Raw genomic sequence first — 19,582 nt, forward strand, 5'->3', positions numbered from 1 at the left:
CTAGGCACTCTGTGTCTTGGCTCTACCCACTGGATACTTTATTTGCTTTCTCTACTGCTTATTACAGGTCAGCCTCCAGCCTTTTTCCTAGGAATAAGTTTAGCTCAAAATGCCAGAACATGACCATGCCTCCCAAAAAGCCAATCTCAATCTTTCCTGCTGACTGAGCCAGATTCAGAAAACACTAACAATACCCTTTAAAGAGAATTCTCATTGCTCATGCCTTCAACAAGGCTTTCACCTCAGAAGGCTCACCCTTGACCCACCTACTCATTCATTAAAAAAACTCCTACTGCCAATACCGGTTTCGCTCAGTGGATAGTGTCGGCCTGCGGACTGAAAGGTCCTGAGTTCAATTCTGGTCAAGGGCATTTACCTTGGTTGTGGGCACATCCCCAGTGGGGTGTGTGCAAGAGGCAGCTGATCGATGGTTCTCTCTCATCAATGTTGCTAACTCTCTATCCCTCTCTGTAAAAAAAAAATCAATAAAATATATTTAAAAAACAAAAAAAAACACCACTTACTTAATTTGTGGACACATCAGTAAACAAAACAAGAAAATGTACCCTGCCCTAAAAAAACTAAAATGGAACTAAAAAACTAGTGGGAGAAAACAGTGAACAAAACAAATATTTAAAAATATAGAATATTAGGTGATAAATTAGGGCTCAGCTAGTGTGGCTCAGTGGTCATGGTTTAATTCCTGGCCAGGGCACATGCCTGGGTTGTGATTCCCAGTATGGGGCATACAGGAGGCAATCGATCAATGATTCACTCTCATTATTGATGTTTCTATCTCTCTTTCCCTCTCTCTTCCTCTCTGAAATCAATAAAAAAAAAAAAACACATTTTTTTAAGTAAGCAGGGATGGGGGGAATACTGGAGGAGGGGTCAATTTACAGTTACTCACTTTATTAAATTTGCAGACCTCACTCCCATCGCAGATACCTTCCGTGTGATGTTCCCTCTACCTGTAGTCCTCTTTTCCCACTCAACCTCTGTGGTGGTTGCAAATCCTTTGACACTTCCCTCATGAAAAGGTAGAAAGTACATCCCTCCCCTTTGAATCTGGAAAGATTTGTGACAACTTCAACTAATAGAGAATGTGACTTCCACTCTGGCCAGCAATGTTAAGTGGTTAAGCATCAGCCCACTTACCAGAAGGTTACCAGTTCAATTCCTGGTCAAGGGCACATACCTGAATTGCAGGTCCCATCCATGCCCCTAGTCCATGGATGTTTCTCTCTCCCCCCCTCTACGCCCCTCCCTTCACTCTCTAAAAGTAATGGGGGGAAATCCTCACTCCTTGGGTAATGATTTTTTTAAAAAAAATAGAAAGATAATGTGACTTCCAAGGTTAGGTGTTAAGAGGCAATGCAGCTTCCTCCTTGTCCACTGGAATGACTAGCTCTAGATGTGTTGAGGTATGTGAGAAACATGGTTATGCTGAGGTAGTCGTGTTTTGAGGAAGCCCAAGCCACATGGAAATCATGTGTATTTACTATAGTCTATAGTTCCAATTCATCATGTGAGCCCTGGTGCATGACTGTTTTATGCCACTAAGTTTTGGGGGTGATTTGTAACCCAGCAATAGTAATTAAAATAGCCCTCTGTCAACTAGTTAATTTCTACCTGTCACAGCTTCTCAGGAATCCTTCTAGGCTTTACTCACCCTCCAACTAGATCAGGTTCTTCTACTAAAAACATCTTTTATTTTTTTTATATCTAAACATCTATTTCCTTCTTGTTAGTTTAATTTAAATGTGTGGATTGTTTAAAAAAGCTGAAAACAAATATATACCATGTCTGTGATATACAGAAACTACTTCTTTACAAAAATCTATTTCATCCTCCTTTTTCAAAATAGTTATCAAATAATCCTGATCATATATTCTTCAATGTTTTATTATGAAGTTTCTAACATACAGCACAGTTGAACAATCTACAATATATCCACCACTTAGATCTTATAATTAACATTTTACTGTTTGCTTTATTCACATCCACCTATTACTCTATTCATCCTTGAATCTAATTTTTAATGTATTTCAAAATAAATTAGACATTGGTATGCTGTCCCCTAAATAATTCAGCATGCATATCTTTAATTACAGTTCAATATTTCTTTTTTTTTTTTGAGGTAAACTTTATATACAATGAAATTCAAAAATTTCACTGTATGTTGACAAGTGCACACACCTGTGTAACAAACACCCCTTCCCAACATGGTAACTGGACTTTTTATATAGTAGCCCAGGGCTTGAGAGAGCAAGAAAGAGAGAGCGAGAGGAGCCACATGGAAATTGTATTATCTTTTCTAATCCAGTTTAGAAATTTAAAACAGTATCACTTCCTCTGCATTCCGTTTATGGAGGCGGTCACAAAGTTCTATCCAGTTTTAAGGAGAAGAAACTTAGATTTTTTTATAAGAAATGTTTCAAAGAACTTGCTGACAAAACAAACAGGTTTTTAATATTCCAAACAGATAATGATAGCTTAGACTAAGGTGTGGGCCATAGAAGGGAAGAAGGGGTTAAATTCTGGATAGATTTTAAAGGTAGACCTGACAGGACTTGCTGGTCAACTGACTGTGGGTATGAGGAAAAAGAGAGGAATCAAGGACGAGTATGAGGCTTTTGGACTGAGCAGGAAGGACAAAGCTGAGGAAAGTTTGGGAGGAGCAGGTTTAGGGGAAGATTGGGAGCTCAGTTTAAGACCTGTGCAGTTTGGGACATCTCTTAGACCTTTGAGTGAGGATGATGAGCAGGTAGCAGGACACAGAAGCTTGAGGTATAGTGGCCAATCTAGACTGAAGATAGGAATTTGGGGACTATCAGAACAGAGATAGGATTTAGAGCCAGGAAGCTACAACAGCACATGGGAATGAGTTTAGATAGAGAAGTCAAGGCCCAACCCTGGGACACACCAAAGTGACATGTTAGTGATGCTAGAAGCCGGGGAAGGAAATGCTTCAAGGAGGGTGGGATCAATGAACCAAATACTGTGCTGGTTCAAGCAGGATGTGGGCTGAGACAGGAGCACCCACTCCTGAGTTAAGATGAGTCCCAGTCCTGCCTGAAGCTTTACCTGGAACCCCTTCCCTGTCTTGCCCTCAAAGAGGATGAAACCAGAAGACATTCTGTACCAGTCAGTAACTAGGGTAGGGGTGGGCAGGACAGGGAGGCAGGGGGGGCGGGCATTTCCCTAAATTAGCATGATTTTTGGCCTTTTCAGAACTCTTTTCTCAGAGACAAACTGTAACCCAAAAAGAGCATTTCATTGGGAAAAATAGAATTTGTACAATTCAAAATCTTCTGGCCTCAAGTGAGGCTATTTCCTCCTCAGCCACATCCTTGGGGACCTGGGGGTCGACCTGGCAGGAGGAACCAAGACCCTGAGTCTTCGGTGTGACCCAGTAGGAGGGATAATTGGGCGTCCACTTTCCTGGAAAAAAGCCAGGTTGTAGAGGCTGAGGTATGTGCTCAGGAGGATCTGGAGCTCTGGATAGTTCTGGGAAAGGGGTTCAAGAGAGGGGGACACTTGACGGGAATCTCAGAAAATTAAGGGAGATAGTCACCTTTTCTGCCGCCGCAGCTCAGCCCTCTGAACCCTTAGCACCTGCAGCACAGGGTCCTCCTGGAACTCGCTGCTGTCGGAATCTGGAGGAAAAAGAGCGAGCTCCAGGGGTGTGGACTCACAGCATGCTCCACAGCCATCCAGATCCCAGCAGCCACACGCATCAGTCACCTTCAGCAGCCTGCAGAAGCCTGGCGGCCTGGGAGAGCAGGTCCTCTGGGGGGGCGTGGTCAGCAGCGGGCGAGGAGGTGACCACAGCCTCTAGAGACCCCGCCTCGAACAAAGCGGGCGGGGCTCCAGCCCCGGTGGAAGCCTCTTCGGCTGGAGGGGGCGGGGCCTTGGGCTGAGGATTCCTGAGTTCACTGCAAAGCACCCACCCCTCCTCGGGGGGCGTGGCTTTGGCATTTCGAGACTCAGCCTTAGGCCGACCAGGTGAGGTCCCCTGAGGAAACCGTGAATCAGATAGAGGGGAGGTAACTTCTGAGCACGGGGGCATAACCTTAGTTTTGGGTTGTGCGTTCTTGATTTTCCGAGATTCAACCAGAGGTGGAGGCAGGCTCTTGAGGCGAGGGGGCGTGTCCTCCAAGCTGTCCGGGAAGAGCCGAGCTGTCACTACCTGGCCCAGAGGGCCACGGAGCTGTGGGCTAGGCTCCTGATCAGCCACCATGACTCGCCCAGCAGGTTCCAGGCACCAGGCTCTACCCTTCCGAGGTTTGGGGTCCTGCCTCTCCAGCTGGGCAGAGGTACATGGCGCAGGGGTGGGTGGGCCCTGGGTGGTGATAGGGGGCCCAGGAGTAGAGGCACAGGGCATGGGGGGGACGCCCCCAAAAGATACCCAGGAACCGGGCTGTGGGGTCCAGAAAAATCCATGGGGGTAAGGGCCCCGAAAGATGTGTGTAGAGAACTCTGGGGGAATAGGACGCCTCTCGACATAGGCTTCCTGGGGAGCAGGCCCGGCCACACTGCCCCAGAGTGGGATGCAGTTAGGCTGTGTTCCCAGGGAATTAAGGGTCTCCGCAGGGGCAGGCGAGGTATGCAGACAGATGGGGACAGGGACCTGAGGAGAGAGAAAGAATAGGGTGTCCTCAGTTCCACTCAGGCCTCCCTCCCTGCAACCACCCTTAGAATCCCCCTCCAGTGCCTCCCTCCCCCATCTCACCGGAGTAGTGAGGGCAGAGGTCCCTGGCAGCACCCAGGTTCCATCACCCTGACCCCCTTGAGCTTGTTCAAGCTTCCGCCGCTGTCGCCACTGGTACAGAATGTCATCCTCTGGCCGCAGGGGTGCCTGGGAGGAGACCAGGGCTGGAGCAGGGCGGGGGGCTGGTGCCGGAGTTGCTATGGGGTAAGTAGAGGGAAGAAGGATAAGACACGAGGTTGGGGGGATGAGCAACCTGATGACAGCCAGTGCACACAACCTTCGACTGTACCAATATTCAGACAGGCTCCTCAGATAATGTCCCAACTCCTCTCCAGAGTGGCAAGTAGAGAAGGGGCAGAGTCAGAGGAGAGAGAACTCATAGATTTCCCAACTTGCCATCATTTAATCCTTCCTTCACTAACAAATGTTTATTTAGCTCTTACTATTGAGCCAGGCACTGTTCTGGCTCAGTACAACAGTCTGTCCTCAGTCCAGTAGGGCAAAAGAACGTTTTCCCATCACCCAGTCCCAGAGCATCATTTCAACAGCAATGCTCAGTAGGGCTACCATTGTCTCTCAGAAGCCTGACCATCTGATGCTGCAGAAAGGGGGGACATCATCTCAGACCTCTCTCCTCCCCTACCCTCTATACCCCAAAAAAAAGATGTGTGGAGAGAATCCTGTGATTCTACTTCCAAACCTGGCCACTGCCCTCTACTCTGCTCCTCAGGCTCTGGCCCAGCATCTTGGCACCAGCATCTCTCACTGGGTACCGAGAGCAGCCAGGGGGAGTGTGTTAACACTCAAGGAAAATCATGTACCCTCCCAGCTCAGAACCCTCTCATGGCTGCCCGGTACTAAGATAATGACCAAATGCCTCCCCAAGCCTACATGGCCCAATGTAATCTGACCTCTGCCAATCTGTCCTTATCACCTAGCACTCTCACCATTGGCTCTTGCCTTTTCTAGTTCATTGTCTGCACCATGGTTCCTCCCACTTCAGGTCCTCTGAACACGTTAGACGGCGCTTGTCCCCACCTTCATCATTCAGGTCTCCACCTAGATAGCATCTCTTCTAGGAAGGCCTTCTCTGACTTCTCAGCATCACAGTCCTCTCTTCAATAGCCCTCGTTTCTGCTTACGTTTCACATTTGTTTGTGGGGTTATGTAGCTACTCTATTCTACACTCACTGTGCTGTGAGAACCCTGAAGATAAAAGTATTCATGACTAGTTCACTGTGGAATATCCAATCCTGCTCTCAGGGCCTCATACACAGCAGAAATTTATTTTTTGTTAGATGAATGAATGAAAAAACATGAAATAGGTACTAGGTTTATTCCTATTTTAAAAAGAGAAAATTGAGGCTCAGAAAGGAAAGGTGGACAAAAGGTGGAACTTAGGGTTGGAAGAAAGAATCAGACAGGTGAGTTTGAGCAGGATCACATACAACCAGGAAAACCTCTGGTTGTCTGTGCTTGCCTGTCCCCACTCGTGGGAGCCCCGGGAGATTGCAGAGCACCTGTCTTGTGCTCCACTGTATCCCAGGACATGGGCACAGACTAAAAGTAACCACAACGATGGCAGCAACACTAACCCAGGTCCCTAATCTCATTTCTGAAATCTTGCATGTTTTAGCGAAGTTGTATGGCATATACAGTGTAGCCAGGGGTCTGATGCAGTACACCAGACTCAAACACATTGGTGTTTGGTTGAACAATATGCAATGGCAATATTTAACCATTTTTTACTTACAAAGGCATAAATTTCATGTTTCAATGTAATAAATTCATAGCAAAAAGTATGAAGTTGTCCTAAATGAGAGATAATAAATATCCTTCTTATTGTTGAGATCAGATTTTGCTATCAAATCAAGTGTAGTGTCAAATTTGCAAAAAGCCTTTTGATTTTGGAGCTCTGTGTTTAGAGGCAGATAGGATACAGAGAGAGAACCTGTCCGACTAATGATAGCTACTATTAACAGACTGGTGCTAAGTACTCCATATTCATCAACTAATTTAATCTTCACCACACCAACAGAAGAGTACAATTATTATCCCCGTTTTGGGGAAACAAGGAAGGCACAGAGAGGCCCAAGGTCACATAGCTGATTACTGGCAAATGTGGGGTTCACACCGGCTGCCCTCAATCCTTGCTCTCCAGAACTCACCATGTGCCTTGGGGTCAGAGCCCTTGCTGGAGTCAGGGGTGAAGGCCACAGAGGAGGGAGATAGACCACCAGAGCTGACAGGGAATACGGAATTGGTGGGGCTGCAGGAGGAGACGGAGGCCTTGCTGTGGGAAAAATACAGAAGTGAGGCAGTAGGGGTCCCACAGCTAATGGGTGGGCCTAAAGTTGTAGGAGTGGAGAGGATGATGGGGGCAGGGAAAGCACCTGTGTTTCAGCAGCCTGGCAGCTCTGCTTTGCAGGCTCAGCATCTCCAGGTCCAGCAGGGATGAGTTCCATGTGTTGAGGCTCTGTGAGGTGAGATGGTCAGAGGCCAGCCCAGAGTTCAAAGGCTGCTCAGACAAAGGATACTCCACCTGGTACCCTCACACGCTGGCTTAGCATATGCTCTTCCTCTTCAGGGAAGAGTGACCCAGATTTCTTGTGTGGATCCACACCCTCAGTGAAATTATTGTTGTAGAAGTGTTGACCCTGCCTTCCTGGCCAGGCCTGACTAATCACAACATTCTATCCTCTGGTTCACAGTGATTGTGAGCTGATGAGAGTAACAAGGGCTTTGGATGGAGCTACTGGAAAAGGCTCCTCTTTCCTGTGGATAAATACGTTAAAAGGCTAGAACTACTGAGGCCATCCTAGCTATGTTGAGAGGAAAGCCTGCCTGAGACTGAGCCCAACAAAGATGACAGAAAGCCAAACCATTCAAGTTCTTCCCAATAGTGTTCAAACACCTGGGTCCAGCCATGCCTGAAAGAAGTTACTTTTGGACTTTTTAATTACATTAGCAAACAAATCTTTTGTTTGTTTATGCTTCCTTGAATGGACTGACTCTAATTCTATCCCAGGGCTGGTACTATCAGTTCAGGGAACATAGCGGGAGGAATAAATGGAGATGTCACCTGCTTTATTTCCTGAAGGGGAGCCATAGCCTTAGCCTGCGATGCACTGGCAACCTTGGCAAGAGTTGGGATTTCTGTGGTGAGTCTTCCTTCTGGTTTATTGGCTCCTGCTGAGAAACCCCAATTGATTTAGGAAGGCCAGGAGGAGTGGCTGCTGAGAGCACTGGACAAGAAAGATTTTGGAACAGCATGGAGGGATGTGGAGAGTATTATGCTAAGCAAAATAAACCAATCAGAGAAAGAAAAGTACCACATGATCTCACTTACATGTGGAATCTATGAACAAAAGAAACTGATGAACAAAAATGAGAGAGACATTGAAGCATGCAACAGACTAACGTATTTCAGAGGGAAGGAGGGGGTGAGAGATTAAACAATGAGCTTATTTGCACATATGCATAGCCCATTGACAGGCAATAGTGAGGGAAAGGCCTGGTGAAGGGACAGGAGTTGAGTGGAGGGGGTCGATGGAGGGAAGACATCTGTAATACTTTCAACAATAAAGATAAGTTAAAAAGAAAAGGTTTTGGGCCAGGAGTGGATGGAACTGAAACAAGTACCTGCTGCAAGTTGACGACTAGGGTCTGGAGATTCAGGCCGCAACCACCAAAAGTCAGCTGGGGTTGGGCCTGCAGGCTGGCGTTCCTCTCGGCTTGTGGGCTGAGCCTGCCGGAACCGGTTTATGAACCTTTGGGCATCAGAGAATGGTAGGAGGTTAGGGTAAGGAGAGCCAAATAATAACAGTAATAATCACAATAGCCAATGTTTATTGAACATTATGAAAGCACCTGGTAGTTGTGCCTCAATATCCATTTTTTTTCTTATATAGTAATACAATATTATGTAAGACTAGTATTGGACACATACCCATTCTTCTATACATACATTTACCAGGTGCCCTTGTAACTTTATGGCCATGTAACTGGGTTCTTGACTAACAGGGTGTGAAGAGATGTGATTCTGAGTAATGGATGTTGTTAGGAGCCATTTTGGTCCATGAAAAAAAGTGCAACAGTCTAGAGGAGGAGTAAGGGGAAGGGGAACGAGATAGAAGGAAACTGTGTCTCTGACATCTCAACTAGGGTGTCATATTGACCCTGGTTGCTTCTGCCTGTACTGTTAGGTGAGGGAGAAAGAAACTATTTTGTTTAAGCCACAATTAATCTGGGGCTCTTCGTTGTAACAGTGAACTTGTGTCCTACAAATCCAAAAGCTCACTATGTGACAAGCATTGTTATAGAAGCTTTACAGACAGTAAGTAACTCATTGAAAGCTTAAACAGCCCTAGGGGATATGTTATTCATATCCCCAACTTATAGAGAAAAAAAAACTCAGAAGATCATACAAAGAGAAAGTGACAGAGCAGGGATTTGAACCCAGGCAGCCTAACTCCAGAGCTCTTAACACACATGAAGTGTAGTCCTGAAAGTGCTACCTAAACAGCACTGGCTGTGGTAATAACAGGATGCCTTCCCCCCACCCCCCGCCCCCCAATCTTTCTTGCCTTCAGGGCTGATGGTACTTACTTGGCCACCACGGAGTCACCACTGTCAATCAGAGTGGGTGGCGAAGAGGTACCCATCTGTTCCTCAGTGGTGCTGGGTGGGGAAGGGGTCCCTGACCTGGATGGCCAGGACTTCTCAAACAGCTCAGGGGAGTTGGGATCTGTGGCCAGAGCCTTGGGAGTTTCTGGGATCCTGGATCTCTGGGACCTGGATGGGCTCAGAGTCTAAGATGGGGGAGGTGGGGAGAAGAAAAAGTGATATCCCTGAAGAAACAAAGACACATGTAAAGTCTTAGTCCAGAGGGGAGGAAACACATCTCACAGTGGTAACAACTCAGAGAAAACTCGGCTGTGATGGTGGAGAGGATTAGATAAAGGAAGGGCCATGGGGAGGGGAGGAGGGACTGTGTTTAATCTCTCACCGGCATCTCTTCACAGGTCTTCACTCCCTTGCTACTAGGCAGTCACACAGCATTCTCTGTGGGTGGGGTGTTCTCACCTTGGGGTGCCAGGGCTAGTTTTGACCCAGGGGAAAATCCCCAAAGGGGCTGTCTTGAGTGTTGAAAACTGGCAGGCTGCAAAGAGAGGGTAAAGTTGGTAGGCAGAGCATGGTCACTGCAGCGCAGGAGGAATGGGGGTGGGGAGTGTAGAGGGCAGGAGGATGGGAAGAGAAGTACAGAAAGACTACAATTCCCATGGATTCCTGTAAAAGATGGAGTATAATTCCCACGATGCATCACTGCACATTCAAGATGATACTGGAGGCGTCAGCCCTTGGAGCAGTCTCACAAGAGAAGAAGCCAGGAACTGCTAATGGTGGTTCTCAACACTGGGTGCAGCCTAGGGATTGTCTTTAAAACAACAACAGACGTGTGGTCCTCACCCCAGACTTAAAGAATAAGAATTATCTGGAAGCAGGTGTTAGGCATCTGTATCTTTTTCCTTAGAGACTTTTTCAGAAGTCCCGGAATTCTGAAGTGGACCTCCGGTTAAGAACCATGGCTAAACGCTATCGCAGTACATTTCCCACAGATCTTGGGAAGTCTAAGGAAAAAGGGGCAGATGGACTACAATCCCCATCAGTCAATGGGCTCTTCCTAAGCAAGAAAGATAAACAAAGAACAACACCTGTGGGAGTCTGGGGGCAATTTCAAAATTAAGAAACTTAATTCCCAAGATTCCTCTGGACACTCTTAGAAGAAGGGAAAAAAAGATCTTGGGATCACTAACAGCGGAACGCAAGACACTATGGGACCCCGGGGATGGTGAAGCCCAAGACTGGAGCAGCAAAGCCGTGGAACAACTTGGAAGTTTTAGTTCCCTGCGACTGAAGGAGACTCCGGACCCCAGCCATCCGGACCCTAGGTGGTGCTTCTCTCTCACCCTGTTCTTCAGGCATCCTGTGGTCCCCAGAAGAGGGAAGGCCTCACCTACGGTTCATCCGGTGGCTACTTCCGCCTGCAACTCCCCAGCACCGACCGACTAGCGCGCCTCTCGGTCGCTTAGCAATGCCCTGTCCGCCCCGCCCCTCTCCCGGGGTGCCCTCGCGGGATTACCGCGCCTCCAAAGCGACCAATGATGAAAAGTAATTGCAAAGTGGCAGCAGGCGGGTGTCTCACAACTGGCTATGGAGTCAGCCTGACTGAGAGAGCGTGTGTGACTGGAGAACCATAACGTGCAGCAGTGACTGGCAAGCCTGTGGACCAATGGAAAGGATGTGAAACTGTTCAAGGTTAGGAGGGGTTCTAAAGTACGCGCGCTTCCCTGCAGCCTTGTTTTACAACCTGCTTGTTGCGGGAATCTCGTCCAGAATCTATTCCAACAGACGTTTTCCCGTTGTAGGGGCAATCGGGGAGACTGTCCCCTTTCTAACGGACATCCCTCCGTCAGTCGGACCTGCAGGACCGTCCCGCCCGGTCACCTGCTTCTGTCTTGCTGCAGGAGCAGCTGGTTGCGCCAAGTGCCAGGCCTGGGCTCCTGGCCAGGTGGCGGGATCAAAACAAGCTATTTCGGGCCAGGCGCGCGCTCCCCCGGGTGCCAACCTGGACTCTTGTCCACAGTTCCTGGCCGCTGTTCACCTGGCAGACCCCGCTACTCTGTGCAGCCAAGACTGAGTCAGAGGCACAGAATTAGGCCCGGCTTGCCCGGACTGGGCTGATGGAAATGGTCTGTCCTGTGTCCTTCTGACAGTTTGGCTGGTCCACCGCATTCTCTGTACCCACGATTCTGCTTTTAAGACTGCCATCTGCGTCATCCTCAGAGCTGCCTGCGGGGCGGGGGTGGAATAAAGGGACTGGGAGCTCTGCAGAGGGCTTCTCAAGCCCTGGGCCCCAAATTCAGGCAAGGCTCCGCCTCCTCAGCCTTAGTTTCCCTTCGGGAAACTGGAGAATCTTGATACCTCCCTGGCATCCAGCAGGAGCTTAATAAATGGCCAAGTCATTGTTGGCTTTCTAAATAAGGCTCTGTTAGTGGCTGGGTCTGGCCGCAGTCCGAGTGTCCCCGGGCGGCCCGCCGAGGGGCGGACGCAGGGCGGACTATAAAGCAGCGGGGACGCCCCGGGGACACCGCAGCGCAGCAGGAGCAGGATGGAGATCCCCGTGCCCGTGCAGCCGTCGTGGCTGCGCCGCGCCTCCGCCCCGTTGCCTGGGCTTTCGGCTCCTGGGCGCCTCTTCGACCAGCGCTTCGGCGAGGGGCTGCTGGAGGCTGAGCTCGCTGCGCTCTGCCCCACCACGCTGGCGCCCTACTACCTGCGCGCACCCAGCGTGGCGCTGCCTGCCGCCCAGGTGCCAGGCCTGGGGAGGGTGCTGGTCATCCTGAGGGGGATGAGGGAATGTCCCTTGACTTTGAGAGGGACGAAGAATCCGGCCACTCAGAGGGGCTTCCGGAGTTCCCCAAGTATGGCATTTTAGAGGTCAGGTTAATGGAGGGGGTCGGAGGTCCCCGTCGATCTGAGGAGAATCTCAGTTCTAAGGGGACTGAGAGGGTGAGGTGGTCACTCTGAGGGGGGATCCCGATGACTTTGACGGAGGCTAATAACCCAGGGATCTGGGGGTGGGGGATGGGAGGTCAGTCATGCTGAAGGGCGTAGGGGCTCCAGTGACTCTTGCAGGGAGGGAATGTTTGTTATTATTCCTGGGAAAGAGTTTGTAGATTATATGAAGTGACCCTGTGTATCCCGGAGAGGCAGAGAGGAGGGTCTTGTGACTTGAGAATGGGGAGGGGGCTGGCTCCTGAGGACGCAAGTGGTCCCTTGGGGGAGGGAGGGAGATGGCAGTAAGAGCTGCAGGACTTGAGAGGAAAGGCCTGGGGAGGCAGTGTCCAGGAGGACACATGGACTATGGGGTCATTGGCTGGTCCACCGTATTCTCTGTACCCTCGATTCTGCTCTTAAGACTGCCATCTGCGCCATCCTCAGAGCTGGGGGGATGAAGGGTGTTCACTCTGTGAGGCCTGAGGTCTCTGACCTGGCAGGGAAAAGGGGCTTTCCTCCCGGTGGGAGGAGGAGACTAGTTCTTCCGGATGAGGAGGCCATCCATGGTTACGAGCAGGAAAAGGGATGCCTGTTTCAGAGGCCAGTCAGTTGCACTAGAACCTACGAGGGAGAGGCCTGGCTTGGGTCCTGGGAGCCCTGCCTCACCAAATGACAATGGGGCTGTGCACAGGTGCCCACCGACCCCGGGCATTTCTCGGTGCTGCTGGATGTGAAGCACTTCTCTCCAGAGGAAATCACCGTCAAGGTGGTTGGTGAACATGTGGAGGTGCACGCTCGCCATGAGGAGCGCCCGGTGAGCCGCTGGTGGGGCAGCCCCGTGAGCCCGCTGGGGGCTGGCCTACGGGAACGGGCTGCGTCAGGGAAGGGCGGGGCCTCTCAAGCCTCTCCGTTTCCAGGATGAGCATGGATACGTGGCTCGAGAGTTCCACCGCCGCTATCGTTTGCCACCCGGTGTGGACCCTGCCGCCGTGACATCAGCATTGTCCCCTGAGGGCGTTCTGTCCATCCAGGCCGTGCCCGTGCTGGCCCAGGCCCCACTGCCGCAACCACAGGCTGCTGCCAACTTGAGGTCTGGGCACACCTGAAGCCTGGGAACCGCCTCAGGCCACCTCTTAAAGCCGACCTGACTCCGCCCAGCCAGATGTACCAAGCTCGCCATGCCACCACCCCTACACCAATCTGGGATCCAGCCCAGACCCTTCCAACCTAGACTCGGCCCTGATTTCACCCTCACAAACCCTCGTTTCCAAACCCAAACACCTTCCTGGCTTCCAGACCCTACAAGCCCATCCCCACTAACCCATTTCTTGGCCTGTAAACCCACTCAAAACCTATTTCCTTCTCAATATAAAAGAATCACTGACACCAGATTATGATATAGACAGCCCTGTTCCCATAGGCCAATCAAGCATAAACCCTCATCCCCTCTCCACAAAGTCCCAGACTGCAGACTTCCCACGCTAGATCACCCAAGCCTGGTCTTCCCCTCATTTTCAACCAGTCACCTTCAGACTCTTAAATCCCTTTTCTGATCCCGCGCCCTTGGAAAACTTATTCTAGGCCAACCAGGACCCTCAAAATATAGCTATCTTGCTCATTTCCCCAGGCTCCGCATAATATCCTAACCCTCATCTCCAAGGGTACCCTTGTCACTTTGTCTTGACCCCTAAGTCTCTAATCACAGGCAATCCACTTTCCAGACTCCACCCTTATTCTCCAAGACCCAGCCTGCAGCCACCTTCTTTGATTTCGGTGCTGCTGGATGTGAAGCACTTCTCTCCAGAATTTTTCTCCCTCCCTGAATTCCTTGCTGCCCTATCCCTTCACTCCTCAATAAATGTGCTAGAGCTGTGCTATCTGCTTTATGTCTGGGCTGGGAAGGACAGGCTGGAGCAATCAGAGGCCAGTGTACAGAGGGGAAATGTTTATTGGGGTCAGGGGAACATCACTGTCGTTCATACATCTCCCGTAGGATCTTCATGCTTTCTGAGTAACGAAGCTGGTTCCGATGAGATGCCTCCTTCCACCTGCAGTGGGAGAGGGAAAGCAGAGGGAGGGCTCAGCAGTTGGGGCAGAAGCCATAGAGGAGCAAGCAGGTTGGGGATGCTTACCTCTGGCGGATGCGTTTCCAGCGCTGCATGTTGCGATAGATGAGTGTGGAAGGTGAGGGTGAGGGTTCAGAGGGCTGTGTGGATAGAGAAGCCAGGCTGGATGGCCATGTCTACACCCCACAATATATGTCCCAAAGCCCCAGGCAAGTTTTGCAGACCCACCTCATCCTCAGGGGTACCCTGTGTCTCAGGCTGCAGTGGGGATGGAATTCGGGATCTGCAGGCATCTCCAGATGGCCCAGGGGCTGTGGGAGGAGGCAACTTGTACACATCCCGACTCTTGCTGATGGTAACCTCTGAACCCTGGAGACACAGGAGCCCCATAAAAGGTCCAAGAATCAGAAATGAGGGCCAGGGATACACATTTTACCCCTTCTTCCTTTCCCAGTGACAACAAACATGAGAGTCTCCTCTGGGACCTGTACTTGGGAGTCATGTCTGAAGGATGGGGATCTTACCCAGCCAGTCGAGAGATTCCCATCGATGCCTGTGCACCCTCGGACCTCCCCATCTGCTCCTTTAGATCAGGTGGCTATGCCTTTTTACATTAAGGACCCCTTTCCAGCCCCCCAGCTCTTGGGGATCCCAATCTTAGAGGTCACATATATTTGCCCAGGTGAACCCTGTTCCCTCGTTCTCCCAGAAAAGGTAGCCATGTGTGTCTGCTCTGGAGAGCTACATCCATACTCCCAATCTAAGGGTTCATATCTGTGTGCCTCAATGGATCCAGGAGACATTTAAGGTACACAGAAAACTGCCTGTCTATCCCAATAGCTTGCGAGGAGGGTACCATGTAACCATCTACCCACTCCCTCCCTGGCTGTTGGGCAGGAACTTCCACCCATCCCACCTCCTCATCCTCAGGCAGTGGGGGCAACGGTGAGCTGGGTGAGCGTTCGTGCTCACGCACTGAGGGGCTGTTGCGCATCCAGGCACGGCAGATTGGATATAGCGGTGTGTTCTCACTGAACTGAGCCAAGTCCACACTCCGGTCAAACAGCTTAATCACATACGCATCTAGGGAAGTGGGAGCGGGAGGTATGTGAACATGCTTACATAGCCCCTATCACTGACTGCCCTCTAGGGCTACCACCTACTCACTAGATCGCTGTGGCCCTCCTTCGGCCAGCCCATCATCCATCTCCCTTCTCTTCTTCCTCCGCTGGTGGGGGAAGCGGGCAGATGGCCTGTGTGAGTTGAGAGAACATCAGGACCAGCGCTGGGGACTTCTTTTCACCTGGCTGAAACCCCTGCCACCTTACCGTTTGCCAGTGGCCACAATGGAGCAATCCCTGTAGGAAGAGACAGGGCATGAGCAGGCTCACTCTTGAACAAATGCCTGCTCAAAATCTCCCAAAAGACACCTATGGATACTGAGATCAAGCCTGAGATGCCCACATGTTCCCCACTAGCCCTGTAGGCTTTGTGTCCCACCCAAGCCCCTGAGGCTCTACGTACGAGGGGACCTAAGCTTCTGCTGCCCCCGGGTCTTTATACACACAGAGTGGTTAAAATTGTGGTGGAGGAAGCAGGGGACAGAGTGGTCAGGGCTGGGGTGAGAAAAGTCATTCACCACAAACCCTCAGTTGCAGATCCCACCAGGAAAACTTACTTGCTGTGGGTGTCTGAGGGGGTCTTCCTGGCTTCCTCATCCAGACGCTCCCTGGTAGCAGAAGATAACTGTGGACTCAGGGTTCCAAGGGCCCACAGTGGTAAGGCAATGAGTGGCCTCTCCATTGGGCCCCTGCCTCCCTGGGTCAGGTTCTGGGGGGCCATCTAAATCCACCCAGGATTAGAGGGCCCAACCCCCTCTGACTTCAGGCTGGCCCAGCTCCCAACCTGTCCATGTGACTCTTCTCCAGCAGACACTGTAGAACAGCATCCAATTGGTTCCGGGCCTTGGCCATCTCCAGCTCTGGGGAAGAGGGTACCAAGAAAGAGTCAGCTTCCAGGCTCAAGGCAGGTGGGAAGTCAACTGGCTGGGGAAGGGCATGCGTAGTCAAACTAATCAGGCCCAGGTGTGCTGAGAGGGTGTAGAGGGCAGACTACTTAAGTGATGAGTAAGAGCTCTGGGTTCCTGGGCTGTCCCACCTAAGACAAATCATCTTACCTCACTGAGTCTTGTTTCCTCTTGAAAATAGGTCTCCAAATGATACTTATTTGTTAGGACTGTTCTGAGACTTAAATAGGCCTATGTTGTATATGAATCTCTTAGCAGAATGCAATAATAAGTAATATATACAGAGTGCTTATCATGTGCCAAGCATTATTCCAAGCATATCATAAATATTAAGCCATTGAATTCTCACAATAACCGTGGTAGGTACATATGATTTTTACCCATTTTACAGATCATGAAACTGAGGCACACAGATGTTTGACAGTTGCCCAAAATCACACAGCTAGGGGCTAAGGATTTGCATGTAGGCCATCTGGCTCCAAAGCTAAAATTATATGGCAGGGACTCAAATGGGACATGGTATCTAGTCCCCAGATAAACTTTGTTTGGATAAGGCAGTGGAGTTATATTAAATCTGAACTGAATCTGAATGAGCTCACATTTAATTGGGAGATTTCACCCAAAAGACCCCCCACCCCACCCCATTGCCATACACATAATGGAAATGAGATCTGGGCCCACCTTCCTGCATTATCACAGGCCTTGCCTGGCTCTGCAGCCTGTTTTTGCCTCTGTTCATCACAGAACTTAAGGAGGTAATGATGTTATAAATATTCTCTTCTCACCCTGTGAGGTTTTTGCTCTCCTCTTCCAGCTAGTAGGTGCTTTGGCACAGTGCTCAGAGCCTGGAAGGACACTTGGGGATATGCTCTGGCCAGCCCTGGGACTTCCTGAGGAGACCAGAAGATGCACGAATTCCTGACATCACGCAGAGACAGGGTAGGGTGTGGATTGGGGCAGCTGAGATTCTAGTGAAAAGCCTTGTTCAGGAGACAAGGTATGGATTATGCCCACATCCCTAGCCCGCACTTCTCTCCTGAACCTCAGATTTTGGGATCTCATGGACTCCAGGACACCTTCTCCTGGTTCTTCTACCTATTGGCTCCCACATTATCATTGGCCTCAATGTTTCTCTAAACTTACCCTCTTTCCTGGGCCCCCATCTCAAGGATAGCCCTGCTGTCCCCTAATCCCTCCTTGGGCCTCAACAGGGACACCTCTCTCTCTCCTCCATCCCAAATCACCAACTCCTGTCCACTTGGCCTCCTTTTCTACCACTTATCCCAACCATTCCCTGCTCAACCTGGTCCTTTTCGTTCCTTCCATTGGGTTCCCAACCTCAATCTCCCCTTCTGACCCACCCTCCACAAAGTGGCCAGGGAAGTCTTCCTAAAATCAATCCTGACCCCGATACTCCCCTTAGAACCCTCCACCACTCTGCAGTGCCTCAGGGCAGAGCCTGAGCTCCTAAGCCTGGTGGTCACAGGCCTCCAAGATCCTACCTACCCACATCATCATTCCTTCCACAATTTTTTCTGGCATTTGAAAGGCATCTTTATTAACTTATTCAATTCAAAACCCTCCATTGGTTCTCCATTTCCCTCACAGCAAAACCTAAGTCCTAACCTGGGTCCACAAGATTGGTTCCTCTCCCCTCCCTCTTTGGCCTCCATCGCCTCACACACTCTACCTCACTCACTCTGTTCCAACCACCTGGCCTCCCAGCTGGTCCTTGAACAGGCCAGAAAAGGCCTTTTCAAAGCTATTTCCTTTGTCTTATTTGATGTTCACTCACATATCCTCATGGCTCTCTCCCTCACCTTGCCTCACTTTTGATCTCACATTTTTTTCTGTTTCATTTTATTCCATGTATACCATTTAACATCCTACATCATTTTATTATTATATTTTATCTGGATTCTGTGCCTTTCCCACCGGCCAGTCCTGGGTTCCCATAAGCTTGGTCCCAACCCAAAATGAATTCTCTCTCAGCTTGTTTTCCCATCTACCGCATTTCCGACTTCTGGGATTATTGGGATACAGTGACTTCAAGGATTAAAAATCTCCTTGTACTTCAGGCACTCAGTACAATGTTTGATTCATAACTATTGCTAGAAATGGAAAAACTGAGACACAGCCAAGTAGTCTTTCTCAGGGTCACGGGGCTGGGAATCCCATGTCTTGCGGCACCACACTGCCCGAGCCAGCACCACTCAATCGCAAAGCAATCTCGAGCAGAGACTGGTAAGCTATGCAGGCGGCAGGACTCGCTCAAAGCCTGACATAGCGATGGGCAGAAGGGCTGCAGGGAGAAGTCTCAGTCTACCTTATCGCGATGACCCTGTCTATCCGGACTCGCATACCCTGGTCAGTCCCGTGCTCTTCTATAGGCCCCCGATCTCAACACCTCACCTGATTTCTCCACTTTCACCTTCACCGGGAACATGGTTTGGGTCTGGTGTCTGGCTAGTTGGGTCAGAGGAGCCCAAAAGGGCCTAGTGTCACAAGTCAAGGGCAAAGGCAGTCGGAGATCGTCAAAGATAAGCTTCGTGTGCGAGAAGTCTTCCGCCCAGAGCAGCGTCGGTCTACGACAGCCGCCGCCGCCAGCACCTCCAGCTCCCCTCTGGTGTGGCCCCACCGGCAGTCGCTTGTTCCCATTAGTCACTACAACCGTCGATCTCGTACCCTGACCAATTGGCAGCTCTCAGCTCTAAGTCCCACCTTACTGGGGACTCACTTCCGGAAACAAACTAACGACATTCCGGCACGCTTTCTGGGAGGTGTAGTTCTGGCTCAGCCGTAGTAACAGCGCCTGCGCCGCGCCATGCACGGTGGGAGATAAAGGACCAGAGCAACGCAAGTTTTTTGGAACTTATAGTGCTAATAGCTTTTAATAAAAGCCATTAACCGTGCCCTTCTTGCCTCTAATTGGAAGACAAATCTGGAGTTAGGCTTTGTTCCCTTTAACTGAGCACTCAGTAGTGCCAACTACCTATTAATCTCTTTTCAGGTACAACCGTATTCACTTAGCAAATATTATTACTGTGGGAGTCAGTCTTCTAGGCACAAGCAGAATACAAAGCAAACAAAAATATCTGTCCTAATAGAGCTTATATTTTGAGGATGGGAGTACACAATAAACAAGTAAAACACTGAAATTTGAAATAGTTTGGTTAAGGAAGCTTTCTCTAATAAAGCAGACATCTTCAGAAAATGGGG

At 50.0% G+C, this 19,582-nt stretch overlaps 3 protein-coding genes across 8 annotated transcripts; 1 reads left to right on the forward strand and 2 right to left on the reverse strand.

Annotated features, from left to right (window-relative positions):
* Positions 1-1,886: 1,886 nt before the first annotated feature.
* PROSER3 (proline and serine rich 3) lies at positions 1,887-10,871 on the reverse strand. The gene is given in 11 exon segments (XM_045582516.1): positions 1,887-3,510; positions 3,578-3,659; positions 3,748-4,633; positions 4,736-4,911; positions 6,883-7,007; positions 7,108-7,190; positions 7,797-7,906; positions 8,357-8,484; positions 9,323-9,525; positions 9,800-9,875; positions 10,731-10,871. Coding segments are annotated over 11 exon segments (1,908 nt in total). The 5' UTR covers positions 10,742-10,871; the 3' UTR covers positions 1,887-3,482.
* Positions 10,872-11,431: 560 nt separating this feature from the next.
* On the forward strand, positions 11,432-14,146 carry HSPB6 (heat shock protein family B (small) member 6). Its single transcript, XM_036440835.2, has 3 exons — positions 11,432-12,083; positions 12,963-13,085; positions 13,189-14,146. The coding sequence occupies exons 1-3, from the start codon at positions 11,886-11,888 to the stop codon at positions 13,375-13,377; spliced, it is 510 nt and encodes a 169-aa protein (XP_036296728.1). The 5' UTR covers positions 11,432-11,885; the 3' UTR covers positions 13,378-14,146.
* Positions 14,147-14,204: 58 nt separating this feature from the next.
* Positions 14,205-19,208, reverse strand: LIN37 (lin-37 DREAM MuvB core complex component). 6 transcript variants are annotated; one of them, XM_036440829.2, is made up of 10 exons: positions 18,776-19,187; positions 17,149-17,253; positions 16,243-16,318; positions 16,016-16,066; positions 15,666-15,695; positions 15,505-15,590; positions 15,254-15,420; positions 14,566-14,648; positions 14,404-14,477; positions 14,205-14,319 (listed from the first exon to the last, which is right to left on the reverse strand). In XM_036440829.2, exons 1-10 carry the CDS (start codon positions 18,807-18,809, stop codon positions 14,270-14,272), a joined length of 756 nt encoding a protein of 251 aa, XP_036296722.1. In that variant the 5' UTR covers positions 18,810-19,187; the 3' UTR covers positions 14,205-14,269. The 6 variants fall into 6 exon arrangements, with proteins under 6 accessions (XP_036296722.1, XP_036296719.1, XP_036296726.1 ...); XM_036440826.2 differs by having other exon boundaries at positions 14,566-14,706; positions 18,776-19,153; XM_036440833.2 differs by lacking the exon at positions 15,254-15,420 and having other exon boundaries at positions 14,566-14,706; positions 15,505-15,565; positions 18,776-19,208.
* Between the last annotated feature and the right edge of the window lie 374 nt (positions 19,209-19,582).

The sequence above is a fragment of the Pipistrellus kuhlii genome, unplaced genomic scaffold (genome assembly GCF_014108245.1).
Source record: "Pipistrellus kuhlii isolate mPipKuh1 unplaced genomic scaffold, mPipKuh1.p scaffold_m20_p_17, whole genome shotgun sequence".
Lineage (NCBI taxonomy): Eukaryota > Metazoa > Chordata > Mammalia > Chiroptera > Vespertilionidae > Pipistrellus > Pipistrellus kuhlii.